We start from the raw sequence: 11,859 nt of genomic DNA on the forward strand, positions 1-11,859 counted from the left end.
GTCAAAGCGCAAGTGTTCCTGTCTCTGCTCCCACGCCGACCTAGGAAAAAACTAAACAGCCTGAAGCCTACGTTAACGTTGGGTCACCTACTTTGCAAGGTTTTAGCTTAATGTAGCCTGCAGACCTGTTCAGCTTTTTTCTTGTATGAGGTGCTCCTACTATTTCGAGTTAGTGATGTGACGGTTGAACTGATAAAAAGTAGATTGTGGGGTGCCGTTTGCACCGCGTGCCTGATGTAAAGAATACCACCGGATGAAGCATGATGGTGGACCGCTAGGCTGATGTGTAGGCAGAGGGTCGGGGTACGGCTGAAGACTAGGGACGAGAATCGACAGGAAGCAAAGAGAATGTCACTACAATGACAGAGAAGTCGTAGTGCCTTGGTTCTGGTGTTGCTACTCCCATGTGCCCTGCTGGACTATGGGCAGTGCCAATGGCTGCATTCAAGGCCAATAAGCCATTGGTATGACCGAATCCTCTCGTACATTAGGTGCGCAAGCCGAGTATTGTGATTAAAGTATGTGTAATGCGGGAAGTATTGACGGAACGATGGCGCTGCGTGTGGGACTCTACATCCAGGCAATGGGAAAGACTTCCGCGGCCACGACCTCAAGCACGACATTTTGACGGCGCTCTCGCCGACCTGATCAGCGGAGAATGGCGTCCTGCACAGCGGCAATTGATTGTCTCTGCCTCGCCTCAGCGACACCAGCATCCCGAGATCCGTTCGACGCGTAGGCAGACGCAGACATCAGATCTGCACGCAGCGGCATTGGCGAGAAGGGACGTCACCAAAGTGTGACGATAGGTGTTCATGTGACGGGACCCCCACGGGGGCAGCAAATGAGACTGCGGAGACAGGAGGCCTGGAGTGATACTGAACCGAAGCCGCCAACGGAAGCGATAATCACAGTCACAGGACGAGGGATGTTAGCGGTTGAGCCAGATATTGCCAGGGAGCCCTTTGGCGTGGCGGAGTTCCTCGTACATGAGGCTGAAGCATCTCCAAGTTGACTCGTCAAGGCTGGCTTCAGATGACCACTCGCAGGCGCTAACATGCCAACGCATCGACCTCCAGACCGACTTGGTCGCGGGGTAGCGCTGCGGGTGCCTGATAGAGCGTCGCCTTCCGCCGTTTTCAGGGATGAATGTTGTTTTTAGCATCCGGATGATCAGAGGACTTTGAAATCAGTGGTAACAGTGAGCGTCAACAATGCAAGCTGCTGGAGCGACCGGGGCCGCGTTGCGCTGCGCTGATTGAGCCCGCGCAGTCCGGTGGTGATGATTGCTGAGCGACGACCGAGGGACGATTAGCGAGGCCGCTTCCCGGAGTCATCTGGCAAGGCTTGCATGGTGGTTGAGTGATGCTGATGCAACGCATATTGAGCAGCGAGGGGCGAGGGCGACGACGCCTGGAGCAGGAGCAAAACGGCGCGCGGGGAAGTGCGGTAACTTTCAGCTAGCATGACGTAGTGGCGTCGCTCACTATTGTCAGTGTCAGTGTCTGCGAAAAGCCTCGCCGCCCGACTCGTGCTCTGGCCTGCTGAAACCGCGAGCGTCGAGATTGCGTTGCGCGGGGGCAGCTGTTGGTGTTGAGTTCGCAGCTCGAGTCATAAGGCTGAGCGGCGTCTGCAGCCGTCGAGTCTCGCCCGCGATCCCACGACGCACGACGGAGGGTGGGTGTGCTCGCCACGATGCACGCACGATGCACGTTGCCTGCGCCCTGGCCTATATGGCGCAAGGGTAGGCCCTCACGGGGCAGCGCCCTCGAGTACCGCATGCCCTTGGTGATCTCCTGTGATGAGCAGCGGCGCAGCAACATGTCAGGCACACAGAGTTCGTGACGGTGAACAGGAAGCCGGGCCGAAGCAAGGGCGGCGCGGCTCAGTCCAATTTGACTTTGGGCTGTGACGAGCGACGAGCAATGTCGCGGCTATTGCAGATCCAAGTTTCGCCATATCATCAATAAACAATGACCAGGCTGATCGCCATCGTGACACAGACAGCGTGCCCTCTAGGCGCGGCAGATGTAACGGGGGGAATCAGTGTGGTGGTGGTGCGATCCGGCACTGCATGAAGCCTACAGCAAAGCGTGCATAAGCGCTTCTTAGGCAGCTAGCTTGGAGTGGTTCAGAAGAGCGGTAAAGGAACCTGCCAAACAAGTGGCTCTTTACAATCGAACATGCGTCTTGTTGGGACCTCGAACCCCGGAACAGGTGACAGCTAAAGAGTCAATGAGGCTTCGAGGTACATCGGCCTAGTGCATGGCCTTGCCGCCACAGTCACTGTAGGCATCATGTAGGAGTGTGAGATAGTGAAGAATCCGCTTTTTATCATTAGGTATCTAGGCAAACACCTGCTATTTCCAAGCTAGGTGTTGCTGTGGTTCAACAGCTCCGTGGAGCCGTCCCATGCCGGGGTATAATGGGTCGGGCAAAGAGTCCGATAGAAGTACAGTGCAGGTGATAGTACAGACCAAATAGGCGTGAGCCGTAACCCGTCTTCAGACCAAGAAGCACCCATTGTCCGATAACTGCATGAAAGAAATTCGTAGCCTCATTGGGCATAACCGATGCCCTGGGGGTATCAGAAGATTTTGGGAGGATCATAACCCATTATCGCCTGACCAGTGCTCTGGAAAATGGTGGCCGCTAAAGTGTGGAAAACAAAACGCCGTGGTTCAATGCCAAACCATAGATGCCGCTAGAAGTGCAAATGTGAAGAAATGATGATGAAGTGCTACCATCCGGAGCGGTGGTACTCCTGGGCGTCGCCGCCGTCGAAGAATTGGTTGTATGAGCTGTCGGGCTTGTTGTCGTCCCGGAAGGTGGTGGATCTAATTTGAGCTTGTTGCTCGTTGGTGTTGAGGCCTTTTACGTCCCCGGTGGTCATGGCCCGGCGGAGGGCTGGTAGGTTGACTGCGCTCTGAGCGCGCTTTGCTACAGCGTTGGTTGTAGCGTTCTTTTGCTGCCTCTCCCACAGCAGGTTCTGACGGAGCGATCCAGTGAGTTCACTACAGAGAAGTTAGTATATGTTGCAGGTGTAATTGGATAAGTAATTAAGCATACGAGGTAAGCATATTGCGTCTGCACGTCTTTGGGGACATGGCGGGTGGGTGAACGTTGGAGGTGGTCATGATGATGGGCTTAGGGCGGGAAGCCGGCTCGCGCATCATCAGACCCTTGTCCTCGTGGGGAGAGTTGCCGGTCGATGGACCGTTGGGTGCGTTGGTGCGGGAGCGTCGGATCGCAGGCGATGATCGCGATGCTTCGTTCTGTAGTGCTGATGCGCGGTCACCCTGGTGAAGCGCGGTGGTGAGTAGGGAACGGCGGGAGGTGAGGTTGGGCTTTGAGTCGACGCGCGAGAACAGGGGACGGTGCTCGGCAACGCTGGGGGGACCGCTCTCCTCGTTGTCGTCGTCTTCCCACTCATCTTCGTCGGAGTCCTCGTCCTCGATGGCGCTCTCGTCGACGTCGTCCTCGCTGTCGGTCTCAATGGCCGCCTCGCTGCTCTCGGAGACGTCGTGGAAGGTGCGGGTGCTGACCTCGTTCTTGAAAGAGGTCGTCTTGCGCATGGGAGCGGCGTTGCGCAGCTGCTGTGAGAGGGAGCTGCGCTGGAGAGAGTAGGCCTCGAAGGAGCTGCCGTTCTCCTCTTCCGAAGAGCCACCGAGAGTGAACATAGGCTGCTTCTTCTTGCTCAAGTCGGCCTTGGCAGGCAGCGGCTTGGTGACAAAGCTGGAGGTCTTCTTGAGGATGGGGGTGGGGTTCAGGTTGGTGGTTGACCGTACCGAGGTGGAGATGTGGCCAGGCTCGAAGCCGCGAACGACGCTGTGCTCGCTCACGTCGGTGGAGGTGCTCGCTTCGGAGCTGACGGCGGGGCTCATGATGTCGCTGTTCACCGTGGTGGCTACAGTAGAGGTGGAGGCTTCGGGGATGGGGCGGGCGGTGGTGGGGGGCGAGGTGTTGTGTTGGGCGGGCTTCTGCTCGGGTACAGGCGGGGCAAGCTGTGCGGGCAGAGGTGAGAGCGGCTCAATGAACTTCTTCTCTTGGATCGAGTTGACGACCTTCTCGAGACCGATGGGCGTCATGTGCTTGCCGCGGGCCTGGCTGGTGGCAGAGTCGTGGCGGCGCAGGTCGGGGCGGTCGGCCGAGAGATCAGAGCGGGAAGTGGTGATGATGGCGCTTTCCACATTGGAGTCGTCGGAGGCGACGCTGGTAGACAGCGCGGGCATGTCCGCTGCGCTAGCCGACAACTGGCGCTGGAAGGTCCACTGGGGAGCAGCCACGGGGTCTGGCTGGCAGCAGAAGGTCTCGCGGGACCACAACCGCCAGGCCATGTTCTCGTAGCGTTTGCCGTCTTCCATGGCAGGCGAGCATCGTGCAAATACTGGAACGTGGGTTAGTCGCTGTTGTGCGCTTCACATGCTATCATGGCGATGTATCATGTGTCTATCGGCATGCATGTCACTCACCAGACCAGAGGCCGAACAGGTTCTCGGTGCTGCGGGTTTCGATGGTGCGCATGGAGCTGTGCTCGACACGCACTATGGGCCGTTCGGCGCGGAGAGGCATCGTAGGCGTTGTGTTGGGGTGGAGGGGGAGATCGTTAACGGTGGTTCCGCTTGCGTCAGTGACGATGAGGTTCCGGGTGCGTCAATGGAGTTGCCGAGCAGAGGGAGTTGCCGGCGATGCTACAGCGCTGACAGATACATGGATAGACGGTGGTGAGTGAATGGGTGTATATGTGGGGAGGTCCAAGAGAGCGTAGTGGGTGAATGGGAGCAGGCGTGTAATGCTATGGGCGAGGTATGTAGAGAGGGCATGCAAGTGGGAGTGGATCTTGTATGTATAAGCCCAAGTACTGGTGTGCGTGCAAGGTCCACTAAGAAGGTGCAGGGGGGCAGCGACGACCTACGACCTGGGCCGACATGGAAGGCGCGATGGGCACCCACACTAACAGGAGACCCCTGCAACGCGCTCCTTCCCCCGGCAGATTGCCATCAGAGCCTTGATCCATGCCCTTGCGGCCTTTCTCGGGCTACCGCTCTTTTGCCCGGAGTCCAGAGTCTACCATGGATCCTCTCAGTCAGTTTCTGCGACGCTCGTGGCCCTCGTCCCCATCGTCATCCCCCCCAGAGACATGGCCGCATTTACTCTTCCAAAACAACGCATCCAGGGCCGCCGCCACCTGCGCCAGCGAATGCCACCTCTGCGTCGTCGCCCGCGTGGTGACGGCCTGGGCGTGGGGAGGCACATGATCTGAACAACACAGGCCGTGCACGCTGGTACTTCCAGAACACTGCCTGACTCGCTGTCTCTACCGCCTCCCTCAAGACTCATGCCCATCCCTCGCGCTGCTGCGTCGAGCCCATCGGGGCCATGCTGACCACGGCACCCTCTGCTCCTACGGCGCCCATGGTCGGCTTGCCTGGCTGACTGGTAGCACTGTCTGGTGTCGCTGGCGGACCCGTTGCACCACAAGTCACCTGCCCGGCGAACCTTGGGAGAAAGTTACGCCGCCGTAATACAATACCGCTAACTCAGCGGTTTCGAAAACCTATGCACGCCATGTGATGCTGCTTGTCGCATCCCGTTAGCGCTCGCGGAAGCAGCTGAAAACTTCCGCGCGGCGCTTCTTTTCCCTAACTCGCCTCTTCCGACATTCCCCCCTGCACGAGTCTAGCCTTTGAAGCCCATGTGCTTCCCTTGCCCAAATGGCTGCGCCCTTGGCTGTGCCTCTTGGACCCTGAGTCAATCCTCATGCCCATCCACACCAACTAGACAGCCTCACAGGCAACTTGGCACCCTCGACGAGACAGGTACTCTTGAACGTCGTGACAGCCCTGTTTTCAGGTCCGCATCCGACACACTGTCGTTTGCACCGTTTGCACCGTCTGCACCGTCTGCGCAAATCCCCCGCACTGGGGTCGGCAACACGGGATCCTCAATTCTTCCGTGGCGGTCAAGAGCAGCCTTCGCACGCTCTGGTGACAGGGCTGCTTTCGGTGTGGTCAACTCCGCCTTTGTCTCTGCGATTGCGAATTTTACCGCCTACCACCAACGCTGACCTGCCACTGTGAATCGGCAAGCCATTGTTCGCTAGGTTCCTAGATGCGTTGGTTATTCGCAAGGGTGCCAGGCCACGAGGTACAAGCCCGGTGGCCACCTGGTTAAAGTGCTGTCCTCGACGCCTCTGAGACATGCCAGCTACCCCAGATATTCCGCTCCAGACTTTGGGGTAGCGACAGGTACCCTGCCATGGTGCACTGTGCGCCCACTCGTCCTCCAGTAACTTCCAACTTGGCTGTTATGCTACGTCAGTCCAGTACACGGCAATTTCTCGAGGTCATCTGGGGCGCCTGTCGAATCACAAAGCTGCAAAAGCATCAGGTGCGACCGCACATTATCGCTGAATGCGGCGTGATGCTTGTTTCATGAGTTGTACACCGGCAGCTACCTCTACGTGGCACTAGACTGTCGAGTGCCTGTCGCTCTGCTTATCCAACCGGTCGTCGCTCCTGAAAGCCACCCGGCTCACGATGCAATCGATCGCACATCATGCACAGCGATTTCTTTGGTACAAAGAACAAACGTCAGCGTGGGGAAAGACGGGGCCATGTTCACCCCAAAGTCTGTCGTTCGCTCGTGACATGACATGGAGCTGAACTTTAGTTCCCCGGACCGTGGCCCCGTCGTGGTTGTCGTATGCTTTTTCTCACGATCATCATACAACCGTCAACTTCCACAAGCTCTCCACCTCTATCGGCTTATCGCGACGGAATGAACCGCCATCAAACCTGGTACGACTGCATGATACGCCAAAGGTGTATTTCATGTTCGCATTAGTCGTAACCACCTTTCATCGTTCCGAGACTGCGTATATGTTGTATCATGACCTAAATCGGGTTGCTTTGATCATCAGCAGGACGATGACTGTACCCCAGATCACGACATAGCAAGCTGTGACGCTTGCCAAGCGATTGTGGTATCGGGGCTGCCGTTGCTTTTCGCTCTACAACGAGCATGCACGTCCATATGGCGACGGTGGCACCTACGTGATCGGTATGCGCACATGTCGCAACACAAACGACATTCTGTCGAGGCTGCGCACTGCCCAACTCCGACGACTCTACTCACTCACTGCCGTCGCTCTCTCTTCGGGACAAAATCGAAGCGATCGAGTTCGTCAGCGTCCAGCTGAGATGAGAGCTCGTATCTGCGTCGGGAGTAGCCATCAGCCTGTCATCCGTGGTTATGACAAGTGCCGGGGAGTCGATCGCTGTATGATTACTCGTCACATGCTCGACGGCAAACGATCTCGGTACATTTTGTGTTTTCCTTTTACGAACGACTCTTCTGCACTGCGAATATGAGCTGCGCTATCAAGCCGCACACATCGATCTCGCATACAACCCACACTAACTACAGGATAATACATACTGCACCCACGATGGCGGCTTGACAGTGCCACTCTACCGGACACCGGAGAATGCAAAGAGCCCGACAGCCTGGAAACCATGTTCGAGCTAACCGTATCGGATCCGGGGCGTCCAGCCGCTCCCCGCGGGCGTCGCGTGGCTGCTACCAAGGTGCACCAATTGCCTGGCTTGCAACCACCGGCTGTTACATCGGTTGGTCGCGATAGCATTACACTCACCTTTCCGTGTCACGTTGTGATCATGCTATGGGTCGCGCAGCTCCTTCTCCTTCTTGGTGCTTTCCCGGCTCGCGCATCGCAGAATCCCTTTATGTGGCGGCGCCGGCCGTTCTCAGTGCTCACTGTCCAATCATCCGCAACAACGTGCTCACCCTCACATGTGCTGCTCGTCGCGATAGTTAACCGAGGCTTTGATGGTCAGTGCAATGCCGCGCAATGCCACTGAAACATCACCATCGCAGAGAATAGGAAGATTTGCCTTTCCTGTCGCTACAGCGCTTCTATCACATCTCTAGCGTACGGGGGGAACTTGATGCTGGTCTCCGCCGTCTGGCACGAATCGACATGAGGGATTTTGCACGAATCGCAGTAGTCCTGTGCGTTCCCCGGAAGCGGACGTTGCGCCCAACAAATAGCAAGGGAGAAATTACTCTTCATTTCCAGTGAGTCGGGTCTCCATTCTGGCGCGCATTCAGTATCGTCGATTGCCTGAACGAGGTGCTGTGGCTGCCCAAAGCAGCGACACGTTCCCCAGTGCCTGGCGGTGGGGCCCGACGCGCAGGCATCCCACGCGTGCACGCACGAGCTTGTCGCATCGTCCACCTCCGCACTGATAACCAACCAAATGACATCCGGACGTCTCGCCGGTCACCGATGGCAACGCGACATCAAGCGGATCAAGGCGCCGGTCTTTCCGCCGAATGTCACAAGCAAAGTCATTCATCTGTTGGCCTTCGGTGCAATGTCGACCTAGTATCCCGCACTTCGGAGCAAAGGTCCCAAGAGGCCAACTACAGTCTTCCAGGCTCATTACCCCAGCCGGCATCGAGTTCACATGGACACGCCCCCTGCTTGGCGAACGCCGTGTGGTGTATACTGCTCCCACGTGTGCAGCTTATCATGGCTTATCCGAGTAGAACGCCCTACTCCCGCAGGATTCTGCAGCGACAAACGGGCCGGCTCATTGCTCATGAGACCGTACCTGAAACCCAAAGATGGGGGTAAAAGTTTGCAAAAGCAACTGCACGTCTGATATCTTAGCAATGTCTTTTGTAACGGGCGAATGGAGAGGGGTGGATTTGATGATGTTTTCCCGTAGGATTGTGGCAGATTCCTTCGCTAACGGCCATCTTGTTCCACCTTCTGCATTCAGGCTGCGCCTTGCATGGGCCCTCTTTCCGGCACCTACCTTGGTTAGCTTATCGGTCGAGCCGTGAGCAAAGTCTGGAGACCTCGTGGGACTGAAGACGGGTTACAGTTCCATTACTCGGCACCTTGCCATCTCTGGCAACCCTTCCAGACGCCTGTATGACTGGTCTTCTCTTTGAAAGCGGCTTACAAAACGTCTTGAAAGTTTCCAATATAACGCCTCGAACATGGTAGTTACAGGCTGTTGCAGAAAGAGGCGGTTGGCGAGGCTCTTTCACCCGTCCCGGGCTTATGGTTCCCAGTTCCAAGTCTGGTTCGGTAACACTGCGTGCTGACTGTCATCTGCGCGTCTTCATCTATCTCGTCCTACCCGAACGCGCTTACGGTGTCAACTCGAGTGGTGGTCAGCCTGCGCTGATGTACCCGCTCCCATATTGAATTCATTACACTCAGCCAGCGAGAGCGTATTACCGTGCTGTCGGGACCGAGGCGCTGACCCCAGATACCAACCCTGATTCCAAGGTCTCACTCTACGGTCGTACAAGTCTACCTAGGGGTGCTGTAATGCTGTGGCAGGATGCTCGTATACCCCTTCACCGCCAGAATATGGAGCTGGATTTGGACTCTGTTATTCAAGTGCCGCGCATAGCTTACGAAGATCGCAATGCCAGTCCGCACAAGACTATGATTGTGCAACACCCAAGGATATCACTAACGAGCTCAAGACTAATAACACAACTGCCGTATCATCTCAGCAGACCCCACGCGTTACGCCCGACAACTCATCACACAACCACATGTATACCAAGGTACTTTATCACACGGCCCGAGTCTTACCAAGACTTTCGGCAGCCTTACACCTTCATGGTTTACCACGGCCCGAGCGACATGGCTCTTCATCCCGTGGTTGCGGTTCGCATGGTTCATGGATAAAGCACATATATCCAGCCTATCAAGCCCCCAGCATCCTATGTCATTTCCAGCCACCACCACTCACTCCCAAAGTCGGTAATAGACGCAAGCGAGAAATTCGGCTCCCATCTTTTGCAGGTTCCTCCATAGCCCCATACGTGGCCGGCAGGATGTCGCACCAAAAGCGCGATTTCGATCACGCAGTCTACCTGCTGTAGCACACCAACCTTAATCAAACGCAACGTCTAATTCCACATTCTGGAAGAATAGGCAGAACCTCTCCTCCACTGACAGACAGCCGAGGCGTAGTTATACAGGACTCTCGGCATCAGCGAACACCTAGTCGGTCGATACCTTCCGTTTCGGTTCTGTTCCGTAGCCTCCGCGTCCGCATGCCTGGCGCAATTACCCCAGACAAACGTCGTCGCGTGGTTCGGTTCTGCATGCGCTTTCACCGGTGCTTACGCGCTTCCTTCGTATCGGGGTATTATATCTGGCTGTACTTTATGCTATGTTGATCCGCCGTCACATCACATGCGAAGCTGTTTCCGCGGTCCCATATCTCGCGACGAGTTTCGGAACACGAACTTCGGGCGGAACATGATGCTGACATCAGACGGCAGACGGCTGTAGAGCCAACGGTGAGGGAGGGAAGGCTCGGGGCGAGAGGGCGATATTACTTGCCCTGCGTTTATCACGCTCGGGGCTCTTGCTTACTGTGACAGATGACTTGACCTCTGCGCTGTACAACACAACTACCCTGATAGCGTCATCAGCGTCCATGTCATGCTTTCCTTGCGAAACTGGTAACTTGGAGACCCCATCTCCACCCCCGCATATCAGCCCCAGATCTCATCTCGCCACAGTCTTGATCCGGGCTGACACCTCGGGCGCAGTCAAGGAGAAAAGTGTCACCTGTCACAACTGAGGCTCCATGCGTCCGGACACGTCTTCAGAGCTCTCACATGATCCTCCTCATTGCCGCTCTTGTCCCGTGCTGTCGTCGAGTATTTTCGGCCCCCTGCATGCCACGTTTATCTCCACATCTACGCGCAGAGTATATCAACATGCTATTATAATAGCTATCGTTACATTCATGCACATTCACCAGTTTAGCATGAGATCCAGCCCTGCGCCCAGGATATCTTCGTCACGCGCTTCCGCTTCGCCTCATAGTCGATCCTTCGTGTATGGGTATGGGTAAGGCGAATGGCCAAACCATGCTGATAGTAAGATTGAGCGCGTGCCTGAATACTGCGGGCGATCGCTTAGCTGCATTTAGAAAATGCTGCGGTATAGTTACGCGAATGTATAATCTTTGTTTGATATAGACTAGATGCGGTTCTCTTTCGATGAGGGACATCAGAGCGAATGGAGCGGCAAATTCCATATGGTAATTGTTGGAATGGGCGATTCGTTTCGAAGGATTGGTATGGTGATTGCAAGTCTAGATGTGGATGGTAAAGCTGCTGCGGATGAGTTCGCCATCGCCGACAAGCCAAACATGCGAGTACAGTACTCACCATAGGATGTGAGTGTTAGTTTCACACAGCGATCGAATCGACAAGTCGTCGCAACCATCGTAACAGCACCATCTCCCACCGGCTATCCTCTACCCGCTACCTTCCACTCCACATTCTCTACTCGCCTACCACCCGTCCTAACAATCCTCATCCCTCCCCTCCACCCGTCAATACATCTCCTCTCCACTCTCCCCAAATCATCTCCACATCCCGACCTCTCACAGCCCACCTCCACCTCAACAACACCCAGCACTATACGCATAAACCCTAGCACTATTCCCATAAACGCCTTGCAGCGACATATGCACCGAACCGGCTAGCCTGATCCTTTCCCTCGTGTTTTCGTATGCAGGACGGACATATCCGCAAGGAACAGATTCCTTCATCTAAGAGTTTGCGCTACTGACGTGCAGCGCTTCTGGATATGCAGGAATACTGCAGCGAAGGAGCGTGTGTAACGTGGGAATGGAGGGTTTACCCGGTCGCTAAATGTCGAGGCGAGGTGTAGGGAGGTGAAGCGAGGGTGGATGGTAGTAGAGTACAACGCGGATGATCAAGGTGGGTTGGTATTAGTGTAAGCGAGGTGTGTGTGTGTGTGTGTGTGTGTGTGTGTGTGTG

General features: G+C 55.9%; 1 protein-coding gene across 1 annotated transcript; it reads right to left on the reverse strand.

Moving 5' to 3' along the window:
* Window positions 1–2,740: 2,740 nt before the first annotated feature.
* Window positions 2,741–4,572, reverse strand: J4E90_011051 (uncharacterized protein; the record flags this gene model as incomplete). Its single annotated transcript, XM_051440562.1, has 3 exons — window positions 2,741–3,014; window positions 3,070–4,387; window positions 4,473–4,572. 3 exons carry the CDS (start codon window positions 4,570–4,572, stop codon window positions 2,741–2,743), a joined length of 1,692 nt encoding a protein of 563 aa, XP_051285580.1.
* Between the last annotated feature and the right edge of the window lie 7,287 nt (window positions 4,573–11,859).

This window comes from Alternaria incomplexa (genome assembly GCF_024043165.1).
Source record: "Alternaria incomplexa strain BMP 0042 chromosome Unknown scaffold_36, whole genome shotgun sequence".
In the NCBI taxonomy this organism is placed as follows: Eukaryota; Fungi; Ascomycota; class Dothideomycetes; order Pleosporales; family Pleosporaceae; genus Alternaria; species Alternaria incomplexa.